The sequence below is a fragment of the Ranitomeya imitator genome, chromosome 1 (assembly GCF_032444005.1).
Source record: "Ranitomeya imitator isolate aRanImi1 chromosome 1, aRanImi1.pri, whole genome shotgun sequence".
NCBI lineage: Eukaryota > Metazoa > Chordata > Amphibia > Anura > Dendrobatidae > Ranitomeya > Ranitomeya imitator.
This window is the reverse complement of record NC_091282.1, coordinates 243,025,749-243,048,992: the sequence shown is the minus strand read 5'-3', so window position 1 is coordinate 243,048,992 and position 23,244 is coordinate 243,025,749. Positions and strand designations below refer to the sequence as shown.

At 43.2% G+C, this 23,244-nt stretch overlaps 1 protein-coding gene across 3 annotated transcripts in view; it reads left to right on the top strand.

Moving 5' to 3' along the window:
* Positions 1–22,631, top strand: part of TRAFD1 (TRAF-type zinc finger domain containing 1) — a 75,034-nt gene extending 52,403 nt beyond the window's left edge. For 2 of the 3 annotated variants that reach the window (XM_069754799.1, XM_069754804.1), the window contains 5 exons: positions 9,198–9,368; positions 10,605–10,719; positions 18,978–19,170; positions 21,382–21,403; positions 21,498–21,687. In XM_069754799.1, coding sequence (XP_069610900.1) covers positions 9,198–9,368; positions 10,605–10,719; positions 18,978–19,170; positions 21,382–21,403; positions 21,498–21,545 — 549 coding nt within the window. In that variant the 3' untranslated portion in view covers positions 21,546–21,687. Of the gene's footprint in view, positions 1–9,197; positions 9,369–10,604; positions 10,720–18,977; positions 19,171–21,381; positions 21,404–21,497 lie in introns of all 3 variants that reach the window. The other variant, XM_069754812.1, reaches the window with a different exon arrangement.
* Positions 22,632–23,244: the final 613 nt, after the last annotated feature.

Sequence of the window (23,244 nt, the reverse complement as noted above, 5' to 3'; positions counted from 1 at the left end):
CACTTGGCAGATTAACCGGGTAGAATATCCTGTGGTATACCTTCCAGTATCCCTGCCAGATGGGTCATCAATTAAAAATACAACAGACTGTCAGTTAGCAAACCTGTTTCGTTCTGCCTTGCGGCCACCGGTTCAGCGCACCACCCTTCCTTAGCCGCCGCATGGGTTGCTACAGCAATGGTCTCCTGGTCAGAGATCTTAACTTCCTTGATTCACAACAGTAACCTTTTCCTGAAGACAGTACAGCTGGTCAATCACACTTCTTGAGTGGGAGACTAGCTTCTTCACGCCTCTCGGATGTGGCTACTTGCGCGGCGCTGTCAGCAGCAAATGCCATTACACTCAGAAGGACTTTATAGCTCAGAGAATGGAAGCGTACTGTGCGTTCAAAAAGCCTCTGACATCACTCCCTTACCAGGGTGATCGGTTATTCGGTGAAGTTGGGAACGTTGAACACGCAGGAACAAAGGATTGCATGTTTCCTATAGACCCAACCAGCAGTGGATGAGTTGACCAGGACGGTCTAGATCTAATGGATCTTGTTACCAAAAAGGGGACAGAAAAGGAAGACCGATCCTGGACCTCAAACTTCTACCAAGCTTGACAAGGTCCCCCTTCTTCGGATGGAGTTCCTCCGCTCAGCCACTACTTCAACGGAAAAAGGTGGAGTTTCTGGCATCCACCAACATTCGATATGCTTGCCTTCACATTCCTATTTTTTCCCTCTCCAAAAATTCCTTCGCTTTTCCATTCGTGAACAGCATTTTCAAATCACTACCTTGTCCTTCGGCCTTGCTACCACACCCAGAGTGCGCAGGGGTTATGGCGGCTGTCATGTTCCTCTTGCACCCTAGAGGTATGGTCATCCTGCCCTATCTGGTCGAATTATTATTATTATTATTATTATTATTATATATATATATTTTTTTTTTTCCGCTCTTCCAGGACTGCACTGAGTCGTCTATATCTCTTGCGATATCCTGTCTCACCTGGGCTGGCAGCTAATCTTAGACAAGTTTTTCCTCATTTCCAGCCCAGCAGATATCCTTTTTGAGGATGATCCTGGACACTTCCAGAAGGTTGGTAATTCTCCCTTGAGACAAGGCCGTGGCCCTTCAACAGGGAGCTTGCGCACTTGCTCACTCATCCCTTCATTCCATTCGATTTGCTAGGAGGGTTCTGAGGGAAAATGGTGACGACAATGGAAGCGCTTTCCTTTGCTCCTCTCGTTTTCTGCAGGTCAAACAGACTTTCAGAGGGTAGTCTCTGAGCTCCTTCCTCATCCAGGGGAGATCCTTTTCTCCTGGTTCAATGGTTTAGTGACTACTGATGTCGGGGTCGTCACGACAATACCCTTCATCCACCAGTCATTCCAAATCAGATTTAAAGCAGTGGTACCGAAGTGAAGAATGAGTCAGACACAATGCTGGTTCAAACTCAGAGTCTGCTTATGCTTCCACACGTAGTGGTAACCTCACAGCAACTGAACTCTTTATTTCATATACATAACATTATATAGTCCATTGGGGGAAGGTGTGCAGAGGGCGGGGTTAGGCGGGGTTTAAGCAATGTATCTAGTATTCAGTCCCTCTGATTGGCTATGACATCATCTGATGAATCTTCCTTTGTCCACATCTTGTTAAGTTTCCATTTCTCCAGAAACGATACTTTAGCTTCAGAAACGAAAGTAGATTCTTGGCAAGTACAAAAACTAAGGCAAAAGTGAATACTGGCAGCCATCTTAAATACAGTTAAATTTGCATTTAGCAAGCAAAGGGAAAAACTTATTGTTTCACAGCATAAGAATATATAAAAGTACAAAAGGGTATAAAAACGTATATTTTTACCTTGACAATCCCCCCTAAACACTAAGTTTTTCCCTAAGAAGAAAGATCCTTCGAGACTGTCCATATGATGGGGAAAGGGGAGGTGGATTTCTTCATCCAGACACCTCAGAAGCTCTCCCCTTGTGAGAGGCCTCCAGGCAGCTGAACCCTTCACTAGCTTCACATGGAGTTCTCCTGCTGTCCCTAAACTAGATCTCTTAGACAATACCCCTTACTCTCAGGTGCTATCTTCTTGAGGGGGCGTACTTAGAGATTTCCCCTGGATCAGTGCCATCGTACTCTGGTGGGTCTACTTCTTGGTTGGGGAAGGTGCCAGTCGGAGTTGCCTCAGTGATAACCTTTTTATACAGGGGAATAACACAACAGAGGATTATTGATCCAACTACAAGAAGGGCAATCAGTACTAGACAAGCTTGTTGGAGGAATCCTTTGAGCCCACCCAACCAACCGGAAAAGAAAGATGTGTCTACTCCTGCATTAGATTTTAATTCTGCTGCTAACCCATTTATCTTCTTAAGGGCTATCATGGTCTTTCCATTTACCCCAGAGTTCTGAGGGATATAGGTACAACACTCCTCTCCCACCATCCCACAGACTCCTCCTTCCTTAGCTAAGATCATATCAAGGGCTAGTCGGTTTTGGAGGGTCATTCTAGTATTAGGGCCCAATTCCTCAACTATACCTTGGAAAGCATCACAGGTGAAATTGACAAACCTTTGTTCACTGTAATATATGTAATTGATCCCATCAACATTTTTATTAATCTGCACTTGTGGATTAAAGAAGCAAAGCTAGCATAGTTCTGGTTCTGGGCTTTAAATTGGTCAGGCACCCCCCTTGGCACTCTAATGCCATCGACATATACCAATGGATCTTCTTCATAACTCATGTGGAGCTGATCAAGACTTCTCCTCATTCTGGTATATTCATCAGGTGTCTCTGGATCCCAAGGTAAAATCTTGAACAGCATAGCTAGTTTAACAAGGGTGCATTGACCTGTCCAGGCATTAGGCAACCTAGGATGGAGCTTACCATCTCCACATAACCAATAAATGTCGTACATATACCGTGTATGTTTAGTTAGGAAATCAGTATCTAGGGAACTGTTCTCTTTACACAAACCTGTCTTGAAGACCCCTACTGGTGTACCTGTACTGTCGTGGGAATTATAGCAGGTATAATTATCAGCTAATACGGTTATCCCTCCTGGGACCTTTAGTTTAGGTTCTTCATGAATTAGTGAGACATAATCTGAGCAATCAGTGGACTTTAGACCCTTCAACAGTTTCATAACAGACAGTGGTATTGTCATCAGGAAAAAACAATGCATGTGTGTATAGATGTGTATTCGCTGCAGCACAAGCAACATATCCTATAGAGATATTCTGGACTCTTACATTGTATCTTACCCATTCTAACCATAAATTTTTCCTTGGGACTGTTTGTGTTTCTATAGAGAAGACTTCTTGCCAACTAAGACCTGGAATGGGGATTACTTCGTTAACTATATTTTGCAAACATTCACCTGGGCCTGTTTTAGCTGTACTGGTTAACGGGGGCCTTGGTTGGTCTGAAGCTAATATCCTGGAGCTGTATATGGCCTAAATTCCCATAGTATCCACTATTAAACACATTATGAAAATATCTTCCCAGCACAATTGTTATCTCTGGTAACACATATATAATACTGGATAATTCCCTCTACCACCCGCTGAGTCTCGGGGCACTTGACTACATCGCAGAAATCAAATCACCAGATATTTACCGGGGCCGTTAGGTTTACCCAGAGAATAGTGGCACCGGAATTCTTATTTACAATAGGGGCCGGAAAGGTAGGGGCGAAGATGGCCCCCAGCCTCAGGACCAAAAACAACAGCAACATTTTCCTTCGATCACCATTGTGACTAAGCGCTGGTCCGGTCTCTTTTGCAGTGTAAAGCGTAGATCCAGGTGCTCTTTCCTTCAAGTTTTACTGACATAGCTTTTCACGACCATAAAACCACCAGGCTTCAAATTGTGACCAGTGTCGGTTTCTGCTGAATCTGGAAGGGAAAAAGAAACTAAAACATGGGTGTTAGCAACATTTCTACTAAGCTGAATAACATATTGAACAGCACGGTCAGTTTCTTCTGACAACTACTGAGACTGAAAATTTACAACTGAGAACCTAGCACCAAACAATATCTCATATGGGGACAGGCTATATTTTGCAATAGGGTAGTACGAATGTGTAAGAGCTCTGGCCATGGAGCCGTAGTCTCCTGCATCATTTTGGTCAATTGTCCCTTCAGTGTGCCGTTCAGCCTCTTAACTTTCCCACTGGATTGTGGAGAGTATGGAGTATGGAGGGCTACAGTGGATCCAAGCATTGTCAGAACCTCCTGATACACATGAGAAGAAAAGTCCGGGCCTTGGTCACTTTCGGCAACTTCTGGAACACCATATCTGCATATAACTTCCATCACCAGTTTCTTTGCTGTGGTCTTTGCAGTCACGTTGGTAACGGGGAATGCTTCTGGCCAACTGGAGAACATGTCGACAACCACCAGACAATATTCATACCTTCCAGACTTCGGCAACGTGATGAGGTCCTGTCGTCCACCTGGAGCTTTTGGAAATGATAATCGGGCTTAGCAAGATGCTTCGGGGGTACACGTTGAAGTTGACCGGGTTTGCAGATCTGACAGATACCTCGATGTGTGGGCCCATGCGCCCATGTGGCAATAGCAGGGTACATCTGCTTAGGGAGACACACAAGTTGGTCCTTTTTTTTTTTTTCCTTCAGCGACCATTGTCCATACGTGCTCCATCAGCTTTCCACTGCTTCACTTCTTCCTTTGGAGACATTCTCTGCATCGTCATTAAGCGGTCTCGCGTGGTCCGGCAGAAAACCTCAGTCTGGCATAGATCATCAGGTTCCTGTAGAGTCAGTGTTTCTTGTAACTGTTTACGCAGAGAGCGTGTGGTCACCATAGCTGGTATGGTCAGTTCAACGGGTAGGAGAGCAGCGGCTTTTACTTGCATATCCGCAAAGGCATTACCAACAGTCTGTGGACTGTTCCATGGTACCGTGCTCCTTAACTTTGATAATGGCCACCTGAGTAGGTAATTTGATTGAGTCCATGAGGGCTTTAACAGCTTCAACATTCTTCACTGAGTCCCGGCGGTAGTAACAAATCCTCGATTGGTTCATAGGCTCTGAAATCATGAACAATACCAAATGCTTACTATGAGTCTGTGTATTTATTAGCCCGCCTGTCCTTGGCCAAAGTACATGTAGTAGACAGAGCCTGACGTTCTGCTTCTTGCGCTGACAGGGTGGGAGGGAGTGAGTGCAGCTCCGTGCACTACAGTGTCTTCCGTAGTAACAGCGTATCATGTGTGAAATCTGCCAAAATCATCACCATATCTTGAACAGTCTTTCAGGGCCTTGTAGAGAGGTAGCATTATGTGGGATGCGTCCGGTATTCACTGACAATAAGTACATAGTCCAAGAAAACGCTGGAGCTCAGTCTCATCCTTTGGGAATGGAAGGGAGCTGACGGCTATTTTTTTCTTTCTTCTGTGAGGTGTCTGGCACCCTGAAGGAGACAGTGACCCAAAAATATCACTTGACCAAGGCAGAACCGAAGTTTCAAGGCCGAAGCCCGACAGTTCAGATCTGCCAGATACTTGCGAAAACTAACAGTGGCAACAATGGCTTCCTGCTCTGTCTGTGTACACAACAAAAAAACAAAAAAATTACCCACATACTGAAGTAACGTGACATAGGCATATTCTAACTGACAGGATTAGAGACACTATCCCCCCTATTTTTTTTTTTTTTCCAACAGGCATTATTGAGGGTGGATCTGAGCCTATCAGGGCCATCATAACCGTGGAAAGGGCATGTAAGATATACATCTCATTATACTCATCTACATAGGGGTTATATAACATAAATACCATCTGACCATCATCTTGGCTCACCAACTCTCTAGGTCTGCTCAGGTGCACTTATACGTCCATCATATTCTCTTTGTCTGTATAATGGGAAAGGTTTGTTCTCAGGGTCAGCCAATTATTTTAGCGTAGCTAGCCAGTCAGAGGGCTTCCAGGGATAATACTCCTGTATCTGTCTTACACTACCTGATGTGGTTGGTTCTCTGGTGGTGGGGGTGACTAGATGACCGGTTGGGGGTGACATGACATGCTGGTCTACAGCTCCTTCCCAAAAGGATTACTGTCAGCTTACTCCCAAAATTAATGTCCCCACTACCCACTATCCTGTGTCAGCTTATCACTACATGTGATCTTATCTGGACAGGAATCAGTGTAATTCACTTAGGTTGCAGCACAGATTATACAAGTATTTCTTCAGTCTGGGTTTGTCTGACCGCAATATTTACAAATCCATCTGTCCTATCTTGGTCTGAGAATTAACATGGCGAGAGAGATTTCCAGACACAGGGTTAAAATGAATATTGGAACGTAAGACTGGATTTGTGTAAGGGAGGGGGAGCTGGAGCTGAAGTCTTCTGCTTCTTGGGCCACTGATAAGGAAGCGAGCTGCGAGTTGTGTCCTTGAAGCTGCGAGGGGAGGGGGACTAGAGAGCGAGTGAGGATCGCTGCAGCTGCTGATACAGACTGGGTTAAGTTCTTCTGGAAACTTTGGCCCCCCTTTCTCTGGCCGGCAGCACAAAGAGGAGAAATCACAAACAATTCACGCACGGGTTCACCCCTCCCATTGGGTGTCTCGGAAAACCACACAGTGTGACGAAATACAGCAGTTCTCAGACTCAATTAATTTCTACAAAACCTTCACACAATTCATATACCAAAACACCTTAGAAAAACCAATGGTTGAGATATTTTATAGCCAAACACGGGCTCTGCATCCTCTCATCCTCCCTCTCCATCAACCTTTTTCCATCCCTCATTCTTTATCCTCGCGCAACTCGCAGATGAGCTTGCACTTGTTCTAACAATCCTTTATCTTTCAACATGCCCTTTTTGCTCTCTATGAGATAGTGCCATGTAGACGGCTGCAATCTCCCTGTCGAGGGCAATCCTACATGCTTGTACAACCTCTCAACATTCTTGACTGCCTTCTTGCCCTCCCGTGACTCTTCTATTGTCTTGACTTCCACAGCATCCTCATCTAACTCGTGGGGCACGGACTTCTTCTGCCATAAGAGACGTAACATGACTCACAGAATACTACGCCCTTCTGCAGTAGGCCGCTGACAGCGACAGCAACACGTGTGTCCTAACACGGAGCCTCGCGCTCCACGTGTTATGAATAAAGAGCCTCGCGCTCAATATTTTTCCCTAACCTGAACACCAGTGATTACAGTCTGTCCTGTCACGATATTCTAAACGTTGGGAGGCTGTCTCCTAGTGAGACCCCTCCACTGTGTTTCTGGTGGTCCCCCTCTTGGGACGTCTTAATTACCGATATGTGCAAGTGTGTGCAAGTGTTTCTGGTGGTCCCCCTCTTGGGACGTCTTAATTACCGATATGTGCAAGTGTGTGCAAGTGTTTCTGGTGGTCCCCCTCTTGGGACGTCTTAATTACCGATGTATGTGCGTGCAATATCACAGAGGCTACGTCTCCTATCCCAATCCACAAACTTCTCAATCTTTCACTCTATCACTACTAGGCAACAGTCACGGGTAGGGTGGTTGAATGGAGTACAATGACCGGTGGAGGAGGTGTGGTGTACACGAGGACGCGCAGAGTGCGACGTCTCTCAGTTGCTGGTTCGAAGCGTGGCACGGGATCGCGCTCGGTCTCACCACTCGACCAGTCACTCCCCAGACCCAAGGAGACCACAGACTAACCAATAATGGCTGAAACACTAGCAAGTGTGACACATACATAGTATGCGATCTCCACTTACCGTGTTTGGAGGGTGATCAGTCCTCGAGGTCAGCCACTACGGGTGTCGTCCACGGACGTCCAGGCATGGGTCCAGGGGGTCTCGGATCGCGGGCCACGCCCCACGTTGGTTGCGCCAAATTGTCGGGGTCGTCACGACAATACCCTTCATCCACCAGTCATTCCAAATCAGATTTAAAGCAGTGGTACCGAAGTGAAGAATGAGTCAGACACAATGCTGGTTCAAACTCAGAGTCTGCTTATGCTTCCACACGTAGTGGTAACCTCACAGCAACTGAACTCTTTATTTCATATACATAACATTATATAGTCCATTGGGGGAAGGTGTGCAGAGGGCGGGGTTAGGCGGGGTTTAAGCAATGTATCTAGTATTCAGTCCCTCTGATTGGCTATGACATCATCTGATGAATCTTCCTTTGTCCACATCTTGTTAAGTTTCCATTTCTCCAGAAACGATACTTTAGCTTCAGAAACGAAAGTAGATTCTTGGCAAGTACAAAAACTAAGGCAAAAGTGAATACTGGCAGCCATCTTAAATACAGTTAAATTTGCATTTAGCAAGCAAAGGGAAAAACTTATTGTTTCACAGCATAAGAATATATAAAAGTACAAAAGGGTATAAAAACGTATATTTTTACCTTGACACTGATGCCAGTCCTCTTCTCCTGATCATTGTTCTGGTGATCCGAACAGTACGGCTAATTCTACAGCAAGTCCACTTCCTTCTGGCAGCTCACCCCATTCGAATTCAATCGGACAATGCCATGTTAGCCTGGTGGATTCGTTACACCATCCAGGAGTCCTTCCGTGTTAGATGTTAGCCTATCTCCCTGTCTATTGAGTTCTTGGGTTCTAGGCACCAGGCGTCAGCAAAGCACACCTCCAAGCTTGCGGGTTCGTCCAGTCCGCATGCATTCTTGAAGCACTATAATTCCCAAACTTCCACAGATGTGAGTCTGGGCAGGCGGACTCTGCAGGCCGCGGTGGTGCACTTGTCAGTAGCGGTTACACAGGGCATAATCTGATGTTGTCCCCACCCAGGGACTGCTTTGGGATGTCCCATGGTCTGTGTCCCCCAATGAGGTGAAGGAGAAATAGGGATTTTTTTGTACTCACTGTAAAATCCTTTTCTCCGAGCCAATCATTGGGACACAGCTCCCACCCTGTTATTAGCTTGTGCTTGTTTTATAATTTGAAATGCTATTCTGTCATAATGTGACATGTTATACGCTCATATGTTATTGATCTCCTACTGCTTTTGCACCGAACTGGTTAGCTGAGAGCCAGCAGGAGGGTGTATACTGCAGGGGAGGAGCTAACTTTCTTTGTATCACTTGGTGTCAGCCTCCTATTGGCAGCAGCATACACCCACAGTCTGTGTATCCCAATGAATGGCTCGGATAAAAGGATTTTACGGTGAGTGCACAAAAATCCCTACATTTATTTATTTATTTTTTATTTTTTTCAAAGTCTGCTTGTGGTCCAGGTGCTCCTTCCTCTGTCAGAAGACGTTCACCCAGTCCAGTGCTGGACTTCTTTGAAAATCTCAGGTCATCCTCCCCTCCTGCTCTCAATCCTGTCATGATTCCGTGCGAATTCTGCGGGGTTCTGATGGAAGGCGATATCCTGTTTCATCATCAGGTACCTTAATTGTAAAATCGCTGTCTACTGTGTAAGTGATGTGACTACAGATGATTTCCCACTTCCAAGCTAGTAATCATGGCTAGTATGTACTGTATGGCATAATGGGAATCTACTAGCACTATTTCACCCCCAAGGTATTTGTGCATGTAGCTCTTTCAAAGTCTGTTCCTCCATTACTGAGAAATCCGCATTTGAATTGATATGGAAATGAGACTGAAGTACTATGGTAGATCTGAAGCTTTTGTCTCTGTAGTGCTATTCCCTGCCCAGTAATGCATTTTCCTGCTTGACTGGTTGCTCCTTTACCTGATGTCACACAGCATAGAGGTTGTCAGTCAAGCAAAAAAGGAAGCATATCAATACAATTGGTGATTTCTCAGTAATGGAGGAACGGACTGGCCATGTAAAGGTATTTGCTGAAAGATTCTTTTAACCTCTTCGCTCCACAGGCAATTTTAATTTTTTTTTTTTTTTTTTTTTTTACATTTTCTCCCTCCCCCTCGAAGACCCACAACTTTTTTTATTTTCCATTCACATGGCTGTATCATGGCTTGTGGCTTTTTTTTCCTCAGGACGAGCTGTAGCTCTGAATTAAACCATTCATTTTTACCATTAAATGTGTGTGTGTAAAAAAAAAAAAAAAAAAAAAAAAAAAAAAAAAAAAAAAAAAAAAAAAAATGCAATTCTACAATTGTTTTTTTACATTTAAGCAACATTTTTTTTAAATTTTTTTTTTTTGATTGATATTGGAGAAGAGTTGAGTAAATCCTTCACTGCCTGAATGAAGGAGACCATTGATGGATGAAGTCAGACACTGATTAAATAAAATGCGGTTTATTTTTCAACGCGTTTTGGAGTTTCACACTTCTTCTTTAGGATTGTGGTTTGTCCTGAAAAAGTGTGAAACGCGTTAAAATGGCATGAATCCATCAACGGTGTCCTCCATTCAGGCAGTGCAGAATTTACCCATTCTTCTCAAGTATCGATCGTTCCAAAATCCCTGTATATTATGCTGTTGTGGTAACACAACTTTGCCAGGCAGCTATTGTTCTATTCATTTCATATCTTCTTATCAGAGCAAGACCTTATTGCGTTGTCTTTCCAGCTGACCCCAATTTTATATCTTTTTTTTTTTTTTTTTTTTTAGCATATTCTGGTGTAATCTGCCACTATGTAGAAGTGTTATGTTAATGTAATACGTAAATCTCTTCTAATTGCGACCTTCTCTCTTAGGATCAGTGTGACATGGGTCAAAATTCTGAAAAGACAACTCCATTTGCTGATGTCTCCCAAGATGTCCCTGCTGAAGATGTGTTCAGAAGTTACAGAGCCCCTGTAGCCGTACCAGGTTTGTTCCTTGGTATTTTTGGGTACAAGATGATAAATGTGGAAATACACCTAGAATTGCTCACAGGGGGCTGCTCCGTTCTTTTTCTGTTATAAGTTAGTCTCGCCTGCACTGTTCTAATAATAATCTTTTATTTTTATATAGCGCTAACCTATTCCGCAGCGCTTTACAGTTTTGCACACATTATCATCGCTGTCCCCAATGGGGCTCACAATCTACATTCCCTGTCCGTATGTCTTTGGAATGTGGGAGGAAACCGTAGAACCCGGAGGAAACTTACCCAAACACAGGGGAGAACATACAAACTCCTTGCAGATGTTGTCCTTGGTGGGATTTGAACCCAGGACCCCAGCTTCTAGGCTGCAGTGCTAACCACTGAGCCACCGTGCTGTTATCTCACTTTGTTAGGTGATAATTGTAGACCCCATACACATCAGTCTGCTTCAACCATAACAAACAATGGTCGTCTGGTCGAATGAAACAAACAGTTGTTCATTTTGACCAACAAATCCAACCAACAAATCCAACAAACAAATCCAACAAATTTTCTTTATCATTCTAAAGATTGACGGGCCTCCTGTTGTGGTGTGTGTGTGTGTGTGTGTGTTTTTTATTTTTTTATTTTTATTTATTTCTTTGCTGATCATAAGCACTGGCAGGATCATTGCCTGAAAAAATACAACCCATATTTGTGTAGTGTATGAGGCCCTGAAAGATCAGTTTTCCTCTCTGAAGTCTCTAGCTCTTATTTTGCATTTAACTCTGACTTGGTGGGAGGTGACTAGCTGCTGTGATTCCAATATACGGCATGGACACCTGAGCAGCATTCCTTATTTAGCACTCACCTACAGTAATGTCCTCCGTGCTGTGTCTAACAGTACTGATCAGTGTAGCTATGAGTCCAGCTCTGGGGGGGAAGTAACTTGCTTTGTTGGGAAGATCATAGAATATGATAGGTTTTTTGTTTTTTTTTGTCTTTTATAGTTGTTGAAATCATGGGGTTTCTACTTCCATGAGAGCAGCATTCTTACTTTGTATCTTTTCCGTGCGCTCCTGTGTTCTTTCAGAGACCCTCTAGCATATCGGATATATCTGGTGGCAAATTATCTATTCGAGACTGAGTGATCGGCATTCCAAATCTGACATGCTGAATTTTTAGCTCTCTAACATAATCTGTCAGGGACCCTTATTCACATAATATTGTTAGCCTAACCTGTCAATATTTGTGTATTTTGGCTTCACCCTCTTTAATCTATTGTGTCTGGAGTCTTTATTTCCTTTCTTTCCTCCCGTCAGTGGACATTGCTGACATATTCAGAAAAGCAACATGTCTCTACAGCTAATTACTAGAGATGAGCGAACAGGCTCGGATAAGGTGTTATCTGAGCATGCTCATGTGCTAAGAGTATCTTCTCTGAACGTTGATGAAATTTTAACTTGAATAGCCATAGATTATTGGGAGACATTAGAGAGGAGAAAGAAATATAATACGCCCACGTCTGAATCCATCCCTTTCATGTGGGTTCTTCCTCTGAGCCCACATCTTTCCCGGCACATGTCAGTTGTTTTGGACAGCTGACATGTGCCTCTAGCAGCCACTGGTTGATCGCAATTCCATCAACCTGTTAAATGCTGCTGTCAATCTGACAGCGGCGTTTAACTCACGCTTACTGGAAGCGCATCCGAAATCCCGCCCATCGGTGACCCCCGTCATGTGATCTCGGGTCACCAACGGGCTGGCATGACAACCAGATGTCTCCACCAGACCTCTATGGTTGTCATAGCCGGATTGCTATGAGCGCCGCCCGGTGGTCGCTGATCTGATCATCGCCAGTGTGTAGCAAAGGTAATCGAACAACTGCATCTTCTAGTCTCCCATAGATACTATTGACGCATGCATAAAGTGTAAAAAAAAAAAAATTGTAAAAATATTATAATTAAATAAAATACCAAAGATAAAATCACCTCCTTCAAAATAAAATAAAAAAATCAAACATACACATTTGGTATTGCCGCGTTCAGAATTACCCGATTTATCAAGCTATTATTCATAGTAACATAGTAACATAGTTAGTAAGGCCGAAAAAAGACATTTGTCCATCCAGTTCAGCCTATATTCCATCATAATAAATACCCAGATCTACGTCCTTCTACAGAACCTAATAATTGTATGATACAATATTGTTCTGCTCCAGGAAGACATCCAGGCCTCTCTTGAACCCCTCGACTGAGTTCGCCATCACCACCTCCTCAGGCAAGCAATTCCAGATTCTCACTGCCCTAACAGTAAAGAATCCTCTTCTATGTTGGTGGAAAAACCTTCTCTCCTCTAGACGCAAAGAATGCCCCCTTGTGCCCGTCACCTTCCTTGGTATAAACAGATCCTCAGCGAGATATTTGTATTGTCCCCTTATATACTTATACATGGTTATTAGATCGCCCCTCAGTCGTCTTTTTTCTAGACTAAATAATCCTAATTTTGCTAATCTATCTGGGTATTGTAGTTCTCCCATCCCCTTTATTAATTTTGTTGCCCTCCTTTGTACTCTCTCTAGTTCCATTATATCCTTCCTGAGCACCGGTGCCCAAAACTGGACACAGTACTCCATGTGCGGTCTAACTAGGGATTTGTACAGAGGCAGTATAATGCTCTCATCATGTGTATCCAGACCTCTTTTAATGCACCCCATGATCCTGTTTGCCTTGGCAGCTGCTGCCTGGCACTGGCTGCTCCAGGTAAGTTTATCATTAACTAGGATCCCCAAGTCCTTCTCCCTGTCAGATTTACCCAGTGGTTTCCCGTTCAGTGTGTAATGGTGATATTGATTCCCTCTTCCCATGTGTATAACCTTACATTTATCATTGTTAAACCTCATCTGCCACCTTTCAGCCCAAGTTTCCAACTTATCCAGATCCATCTGTAGCAGAATACTATCTTCTCTTGTATTAACTGCTTTACATAGTTTTGTATCATCTGCAAATATCGATATTTTACTGTGTAAACCTTTTACCAGATCATTAATGAATATGTTGAAGAGAACAGGTCCCAATACTGACCCCTGCGGTACCCCACTGGTCACAGCGACCCAGTTAGAGACTATACCATTTATAACCACCCTCTGCTTTCTATCACTAAGCCAGTTACTAACCCATTTACACACATTTTCCCCCAGACCAAGCATTCTCATTTTGTGTACCAACCTCTTGTGCGGCACGGTATCAAACGCTTTGGAAAAATCGAGATATACCACGTCCAATGACTCACCGTGGTCCAGCCTATAGCTTACCTCTTCATAAAAACTGATTAGATTGGTTTGACAGGAGCGATTTCTCATAAACCCATGCTGATATGGAGTTAAACAGTTATTCTCATTGAGATAATCCAGAATAACATCCCTCAGAAACCCTTCAAATATTTTACCAACAATAGAGGTTAGACTTACTGGCCTATAATTTCCAGGTTCACTTTTAGAGCCCTTTTTGAATATTGGCACCACATTTGCTATGCGCCAGTCCTGCGGAACAGACCCTGTCGCTATAGAGTCACTAAAAATAAGAAATAATGGTTTATCTATTACATTACTTAGTTCTCTTAGTACTCGTGGGTGTATGCCATCCGGACCCGGAGATTTATCTATTTTAATCTTATTTAGCCGGTTTCGCACCTCTTCTTGGGTTAGATTGGTGACCCTTAATATATGGTTTTCATTGTTTTTTGGGATTTCACCTAGCATTTCATTTTCCACCGTGAATACCGTGGAGAAGAAGGTGTTTAATATGTTAGCTTTTTCCTCGTCATCTACAACCATTCTTTCCTCACTATTTTTTAAGGGGCCTACATTTTCAGTTTTTATTCTTTTACTATTGATATAGTTGAAGAACAGTTTGGGATTAGTTTTACTCTCCTTAGCAATGTGCTTCTCTGTTTCCTTTTTGGCAGCTTTAATTAGTTTTTTAGATAAAGTATTTTTCTCCCTATAGTTTTTTAGAGCTTCAATGGTGCCATCCTGCTTTAGTAGTGCAAATGCTTTCTTTTTACTGTTAATTGCCTGTCTTACTTCTTTGTTTAGCCACATTGGGTTTTTCCTATTTCTAGTCCTTTTATTCCCACAAGGTATAAACCGCTTACACTGCCTATTTAGGATGTTCTTAAACATTTCCCATTTATTATCTGTATTCTTATTTCTGAGGATATTGTCCCAGTCTACCAGATTAAGGGCATCTCTAAGCTGTTCAAACTTTGCCTTCCTAAAGTTCAATGTTTTTGTGACTCCCTGACAAGTCCCCCTAGTGAAAGACAGGTGAAACTGCACAATATTGTGGTCGCTATTTCCTAAATGCCCGACCACCTGCAGATTTGTTATTCTGTCAGGTCTATTAGATAGTATTAGGTCTAAAAGTGCTGCTCCTCTGGTTGGATTCTGCACCAATTGTGAAAGATAATTTTTCTTGGTTATTAGCAGAAACCTGTTGCCTTTATGGGTTTCACAGGTTTCTGTTTCCCAGTTAATATCCGGGTAGTTAAAGTCCCCCATAACCAGGACCTCATTATGGGTTGCAGCTTCATCTATCTGCTTTAGAAGTAGACTTTCCATGCTTTCTGTTATATTTGGGGGTTTGTAACAGACCCCAATGAGAATTTTGTTACCATTTTTCCCTCCATGAATTTCAACCCATATGGACTCGACATCCTCATTCCCTTCGCTAATATCCTCCCTTAAAGTGGACTTTAGACAAGACTTTACATAGAGACAAACCCCTCCTCCTCTCCGATTTTTACGATCCTTTCTAAACAGACTGTAACCCTGTAAGTTGACTGCCCAGTCATAGCTTTCATCTAACCATGTCTCGGTTATTCCCACTATGTCAAAGTTACCTGTAGATATTTCTGCTTCTAGTTCTTCCATCTTGTTTGTCAGGCTTCTGGCGTTTGCGAGCATGCAGTTTAGAGGATTTTGTTTTGTTCCAATCTCCTCACTGTGGATTGTTTTAGAAATGTTCTTACCTCCCTTCAGAGTATGTTTTCCTGGGTCGTCTTTGTTCGAGTCTGTTTTTCTTCCCGTCCCCTCTTCTTCTAGTTTAACGCCCTCCTGATGAGTGTAGCGAGTCTTCTGGCGAATGTGTGTTTCCCAGGTTTGTTGAGGTGTAGTCCGTCTCTGGCGAGGAGTCCATCATACCAGTAATTCACACCGTGGTCCAGGAATCCGAATCCTTGTTGTCTGCACCATCGTGTTAGCCAGTTGTTTGCATCAAGGATCCTGTTCCATCTCCTGGTGCCATGCCCGTCTACTGGAAGGATAGAAGAAAAAACTACCTGTGCATCCAGTTCCTTTACTTTCTTCCCCAACTCTTCAAAGTCCTTGCAGATTGTCGGTAGGTCCTTCCTTGCCGTGTCATTGGTGCCAACATGTATCAGAAGAAATGGGTGGACGTCCTTGGAGCTGAAGAGCTTTGGTATCCTATCGGTCACATCCTTGATCATCGCACCTGGAAGGCAGCATACTTCTCTTGCAGTTATGTCCGGTCTGCAGATGGCTGCTTCTGTGCCTCTCAGTAGTGAGTCTCCCACCACCACCACTCTTCGTTGCTTCTTGGCTGTACTTTTTGCTGTCACTTGTTGCTGTGTGCCCTTTTCTTTTTTGCTTGCTGGTATTGCTTCATTCTTAGGTGTGCCATCTTCATCCTCTACAAAGATTTGATATCGGTTCTTCAGTTGTGTGGTTGGTGATTTCTCCATGGTCTTCTTGCTTCTTTTGGTCACATGCTTCCACTCATCTGCTTTTGGAGGTTCTCTGACACTTTTTGCACCTTCTGTGACCAGTAGAGATGCTTCTGTTCTGTCTAGAAAGTCTTCATTCTCTTTGATGAGTTTCAAAGTTGCTATTCTTTCTTCCAGACCCCGCACCTTTTCTTCTAAAAGGGCCACTAGTCTACACTTCTGACAGGTGAAATTGGATTCTTCTTCTGGTCGATCTGTGAACATGTAGCACATGCTGCAGCTCACCATGTAGGTTGTCACATCTGCCATGTTGCTCCTAGATCCTGCTGACTTGCTGTGTGTTTTCCTTCTTGTGTAATCTACTCAGCCAAGCTCTCTTGCAATAATGTCCTACAGGCAAAAATTCGGTGATGCTTTCCAAGCAGCTGGTCCCGGCTGTACCCAACGATCTTCTAGCTTAGGGAGACTTCGCTTCTCCCAGAAGGCACCTGGAATATGCAATTTAGCCTCCTGAAGCTTGAATCCCTGGTTTGGTGATGCTTTCGAAGCAGCTGGTCCCGGCTGTACCCAACGATCTTCTAGCTTAGGGAGACTTCGCTTCTCCCAGAAGGCACCTGGAATATGCAAATTAGCCTCCTGAAGCTTGAATCCCTGGTTTGGTGATGCTTTCGAAGCAGCTGGTCCCGGCTGTACCCAACGATCTTCTAGCTTAGGGAGACTTCGCTTCTCCCAGAAGGCACCTGGAATATGCAAATTAGCCTCCTGAAGCTTGAATCCCTGGTTTGGTGATGCTTTCGAAGCAGCTGGTCCCGGCTGTACCCAACGATCTTCTAGCTTAGGGAGACTTCGCTTCTCCCAGAAGGCACCTGGAATATGCAAATTAGCCTCCTGAAGCTTGAATCCCTGGTTTGGTGATGCTTTCGAAGCAGCTGGTCCCGGCTGTACCCAACGATCTTCTAGCTTAGGGAGACTTCGCTTCTCCCAGAAGGCACCTGGAATATGCAAATTAGCCTCCTGAAGCTTGAATCCCTGGTTTGGTGATGCTTTCGAAGCAGCTGGTCCCGGCTGTACCCAACGATCTTCTAGCTTAGGGAGACTTCGCTTCTCCCAGAAGGCACCTGGAATATGCAAATTAGCCTCCTGAAGCTTGAATCCCTGGTTTGGTGATGCTTTCGAAGCAGCTGGTCCCGGCTGTACCCAACGATCTTCTAGCTTAGGGAGACTTCGCTTCTCCCAGAAGGCACCTGGAATATGCAAATTAGCCTCCTGAAGCTTGAATCCCTGGTTTGGTGATGCTTTCGAAGCAGCTGGTCCCGGCTGTACCCAACGATCTTCTAGCTTAGGGAGACTTCGCTTCTCCCAGAAGGCACCTGGAATATGCAAATTAGCCTCCTGAAGCTTGAATCCCTGGTTTGGTGATGCTTTCGAAGCAGCTGGTCCCGGCTGTACCCAACGATCTTCTAGCTTAGGGAGACTTCGCTTCTCCCAGAAGGCACCTGGAATATGCAAATTAGCCTCCTGAAGCTTGAATCCCTGGTTTGGTGATGCTTTCGAAGCAGCTGGTCCCGGCTGTACCCAACGATTCCGATCGGTAAACGGCGTAGCAAAAAAATAAAAATGGCAGAATTATTTTTTATTACATTAAAATACAATAATGGGTGATTAAAATGGTATCATTAAATTGTCAGCTCGGCACGCAAAAAATAAGCCCTCGCCCAGCCCCAGATCACAAGAAATGGAGATCTCGGAAAATGACACTGTTTAAGTGGTGAAAAAAAAAAAAAAAAAAAAAAATCTAGACATCTTTGGTATCGATGAACTCGGAATCCTGGAGAATCATAATGGCAGGTCAGTTTTGGCATTTAGTGAACATGGTAAAAAATAAATAAACAGACTGTGGAATTGCACTTTTTTTTGCAATTTCGTCACACTTGGAATTTTTTTCCCCGTTTTCCAGTACACTATATGGTAAAACCAATGGGGTCATTCAAAAGTACAACTCGTCCCGCAAAAAAGTCCTCACATGGCCATATTGACGGAAAAATGAAAAAGTTATGACTCTGGGAAGAAGGGGAGCAAAAAAATGAAAATGCCCCCGGTCATGAAGGGGTTAAAAGATACTTTCCACTAAATAAAGGATATACGATTTAAATCAGCTCATCAAATACACTAATTGTACAGAACGTGACCGGTTTCACCTCGCTAGGCTTTCTCACCAGGTGAAGCGAAACTGGTTGAGTTATGTGAAATGATTGTATCTGATGAGCTGATTTGAATTGTATGTCTTGTATGTAGTGGAAAGCTACTTGGATCCAGTGTGAGTCCAGTTATACTTCTTATGCTCTGAAAATCTAAAATGCCGCTTCCTGAAAGGGCTAAAGCATTGCTAGGTATTTCTGCTGTAGTTCCAACAGGGATCAGAGGCCTGTGACCTCTCCATGGCCGTTGGATGTTGAACGCTGATTTGCCTCTGTTCATAAATGTATCTGTATATTACTACATTACTGACATAATTTGTGTTCTTTTGTCTCCGCACCAGGGAGCCTTGGTGCAATGTATTCTAGGAACCAGACGAGGGGGCATGCAGTTGTGGCACCTAGAATTAACAGCCTGTACCGTCAGAATAACACCCGCCGCTCTTACCATGATGAAATGAGAAAAAGGAATATGGAAGAGAATGCCAGAATGATCAGAGACGACGGTGCTCTAGGTCACTGGGGAGCATCAAGCAGGTATTGCGATTTATTTTATTTCTGCCCAAGTATTAGACGCAAAATCTTCTGTAGTTTAGCTGCTGTTTTATTCTGTATTTACCTCTCCTCCTCTGCCATTTACCTCATTGGTATCTTTCAGGTGCTTCTCCAAAAATTAGAATATCCTCAAAAAGTTTAATTTTTCAGTTCTTCAATACAAAAAGTGAATCTCGGTGAACCCAAAGAAAATTGCACATGCCAGAACCTGAGTAATTTAAAAAGTTACAATTTTTTATTCAACATTCTAAAAACATATAAACCAAGAAAATGGCACCACAGAAAAGAGGCAAATAACTAATCTATGTACTGTTAGGACTAGCTATCACACCATTAAAGGGTTAATTAAAACCTCTAATAAGCAAGCCAAATAAATAAAATAAAGATGAAAGAACAACTAAACCAGAAGTATTCAACAGATTACCTCAGACCTGCAGGTGCCACGACTCCTACACGTTTTGGCGCTGCGCCGACCGCAACAAAATGTAGCATGTTGCGTTTGACACCGTTCGGCGCAGCGTCAAAACGACGCATGCGGAGGCATTTGCGTACATTCGCATGGCCTGCGTACCCAATGTTAAAGACAGCTAGGCAGGACGCATGCCGACGTAGGCGGAGCTGAATGGAAAAGGTGTGGCAACGGGCGGGGCTTCACAGAGGAACTAGGCAGCCCTACGCAAGTGTGAAACCAGCCTTACTGGTCAGATCACCTCGGCGAGTTAAGACCCCTTCACACCAGGGGTCAGTGATGAACACCCCATGGCGGCTCTGGAGGCTTATTTGAGCAGGGTGCCTGTGCGAACTCTGGTTCGGTTATAACTACTGACAAGCGATTGTGCTAGGATAAGGTGTTATCCAAGCATGCTTGAGTGCTAGCAAGTACCTTCGGCATGCTCGAATACTATGTTTGTCGCCGTGGCTGCGTGTGTTGCTGCTGTTGAACAGCCACGAGACATGCAGCCACAGCAACTCGAACATGGTATTGAGCACGTTGAAAATACTTTCTTTTTTCATAGCTGTAGGCATATGAGGGCTGTTATTTGTTTTTGTTTTTTTGTTGTGAGATGAGTTGTAATTGGAAAGACTCCATGAGTGGTGGATGATTTACAATAATAATAATAATAATAATAATCTTTATTTTTATAGCGCCAACATATTCCGCAGCGCTTTACAGTTTAACAGTTTCAAACACAACAGTCATAAGTAACAATGTTAACAATACAATAATTAAAGCAAATTAAGACGACCCTGCTCATGAGAGCTTACAATCTACACTGAGGTGGGGGAGATACAAAGTACAGGTGTGTATTTAATCTTCAGGGGGTGGGGGATAGATGGAAGTAGTGAATGGGCTTCACACACAAACATAAAATGACTGATTAGGAATAGGCCGCTCTGAACAAATGTTTTGAGGGAGCGCCTAAAACTATGCATGTAAAGACTCTTCCCACCTGCTTGTTACCCATCTATCTCCGCCCTTCTCTGACTCTATGAAGCATAGCTGTCAGTCAGGGAGAAGAGGTGGAGATTGAGGGGAAACAAGCAGGTGGGGAGGTGTATTTAATTAATAATTGGCCTCACTGTGAAGCACCGAGCGGCCCTACTTAGTGTTATTTAAAGGGACCCTGCCAGCAAAGAATGACTTTTCAAACTGTCAGTGATGTACCACAATCTTTAAAAGGTTAAACAGCTGAGATTGGTGCTTGTGCCCGTCACTGCTATTACATGCAGATGCCAGTTGTGTAAGGAGCGGGCTCAGCTATTGAGGCTGCTCCATATATGCGGAACATGAAAGGGGTTAAGAGAATCTGTCCCCATTTCTGCTGCTCCACCTTAGAGCAGACTAAACAAAGGTTAGAAACTCTGATTTTTAAAATACATGTATTTATGTAAAAACAAATACTGTTTCCCTAGGTGGCCAACGCATATAAACACATCCAATTGCTTCTGACCAGCATTCTGCCAAATACTTCTGCTTTTATAGAAGGGGCCACACTTGCTAATGAAAAAATAATCAAGCCATTTTGGCCCAGTTATTCCTAAATAATAAGTGTAATTCGTCATGTGTTGTTGTTGTTGGGCTGAGTTTGTACTTACATTTTCTCATGACTGTGTATACAATATTGATTGTGTTCAGGTATTGATGAGTATTGGACGTAGCTGTGCATTAAGATGTATTTCTTCTTTCTGCAGAGATGCTGGCACCAGAAGCAAGGTAAGAAACCCAGAGAAGTTCTGTTAGGTCAGCTTTCATTTTTCTCATGACAACCGGAGTCCTGTATTATTAACTTGTGCATTTTCTCATGTAGCCAAAAAAGATGAACACAAGACCGGATGAAGTTGACACGGAGGAATAAGATCACTGTGTTTTCGGGGCCTCACTTGTAAAATATCCTACATCAGATTTGTGTAATGATAGATTCTGTAAAGCTGAAGTGCTCTAGAAAGTGCGGGCGCATGCCTCCACTAGTCATGTCTGAACACTATCTCCTTAATGTCTTTTCTTTTTGTATAGCTCTCCTTTTTATGTGTCTTTCATAATAGCAGGGTGAATTGTGCAGGCTCCATGTATTTACCAGCACAGTGTGCTTAGCAGTGGACTTGCTGTTCTATCTCTATCCTAGCACGGAGATCACTAGGATTGTTGCGGTGTATATGGTGCTTTCCTTATTTCTGAAGTCCCAAAGATCTCAGTGGTATAATGACGAGCGAATGGGTTCAGATAAGGTGTTATCTGAGCATGCTCGGGTGATAACAAGTTTCTTCGGTGTGCCTGCATGCCTTGCAGCTGTTTGACAGCCCAACTCATGCAATAATTATTGTATAATAGCAGCGAGATATGCAGCCATGGGCACTTGAATATATTTTTTTGAGACACTTTGATCGCACCCTAGCATGCTCAGATAACACCTTATCTGATCATAATCCCTCATCACTATTAATTAATCTATTTTGCTCAAACTATAAAATTTCATATAAATATAAAGCAATATTTCCATATATGTTAGGACGTCTGTCCTGTGTATTTGTCACTAAGCCTCATGTCTGATTTGTTTAGACCTCATTCACATACATAAGAGTTCACGTTTTATCAGAATTTACTCAGTATTTCAGTTTTTACCATTGTGATTCTTCACATGCAAAAAGTTCCCCCATCCTTCAACAAAAGCTATGACACCTGAGACGAGATGAATGGAGCCTTACACCACTTGTGCTGCCATTCCATGCAGTGAACCCATCATGTCTCCATGGTCTACTGTCCTGCCAAGTGCCTGATTTTAGCGAGTCGTTTTATACTAGCTGTATAATACCCGATGAATTTTATATGAACTTCCAAACTTCTTTCCGTTTTGATACTTCAAAACCGATTTTTCTATGTTGGTATGTGGGTTGCTTCTCTTAAATGTGTTTTATACAGTAGTGAATAAAATATTAAATGTGTATATTGACTCTTTACTAATTTCTCCTAAACGTGAATTTAGATTGGGGTAGGATTATTCTTCACATGACCAAAGGAAGATTTTATAAAAAAAAAATGCAAGCTGCAGAAACTGATAAATGACTTGCAGGAAGAGCGGCTGTCAGACTCCTATAACTGTAAAGTAGACGGCAGCAGTCTCGTCCAATATGCAAGAAGTAAAGCTTTACTTATTAGTAAATTGTGCAATATTTCAACTCTCCAATGAAGTCAACCATCTGTAAAACCAGGTCCGTGTACTGACTTATCGCTGGTTCCCTAACCCAAGCAAATTCGACAATCTCGTATATGCCTGAAGTTCTGGTCATTATATCCATGGCCAGTCTGTATATTGAGATCTGAAAATGGAGTGTGGTTAATGGATGTCTGAATTGAATATGGCCATGTGAGGGCTTAATTTTTGCGGGACGAGTTGTACTTTTGACCAAAATCATTGGTTTTACCATGTCATGTACTAGAAAATGGGAAAAAAATTCCAAGTGTGGTGAAATTGCAAAAAAGGTGCAATATCACACTTTTTTTTTTTTGTTTGGCTTTTTTTACTATGTTCACTAAATGCTAAACCTGCCATTATGATT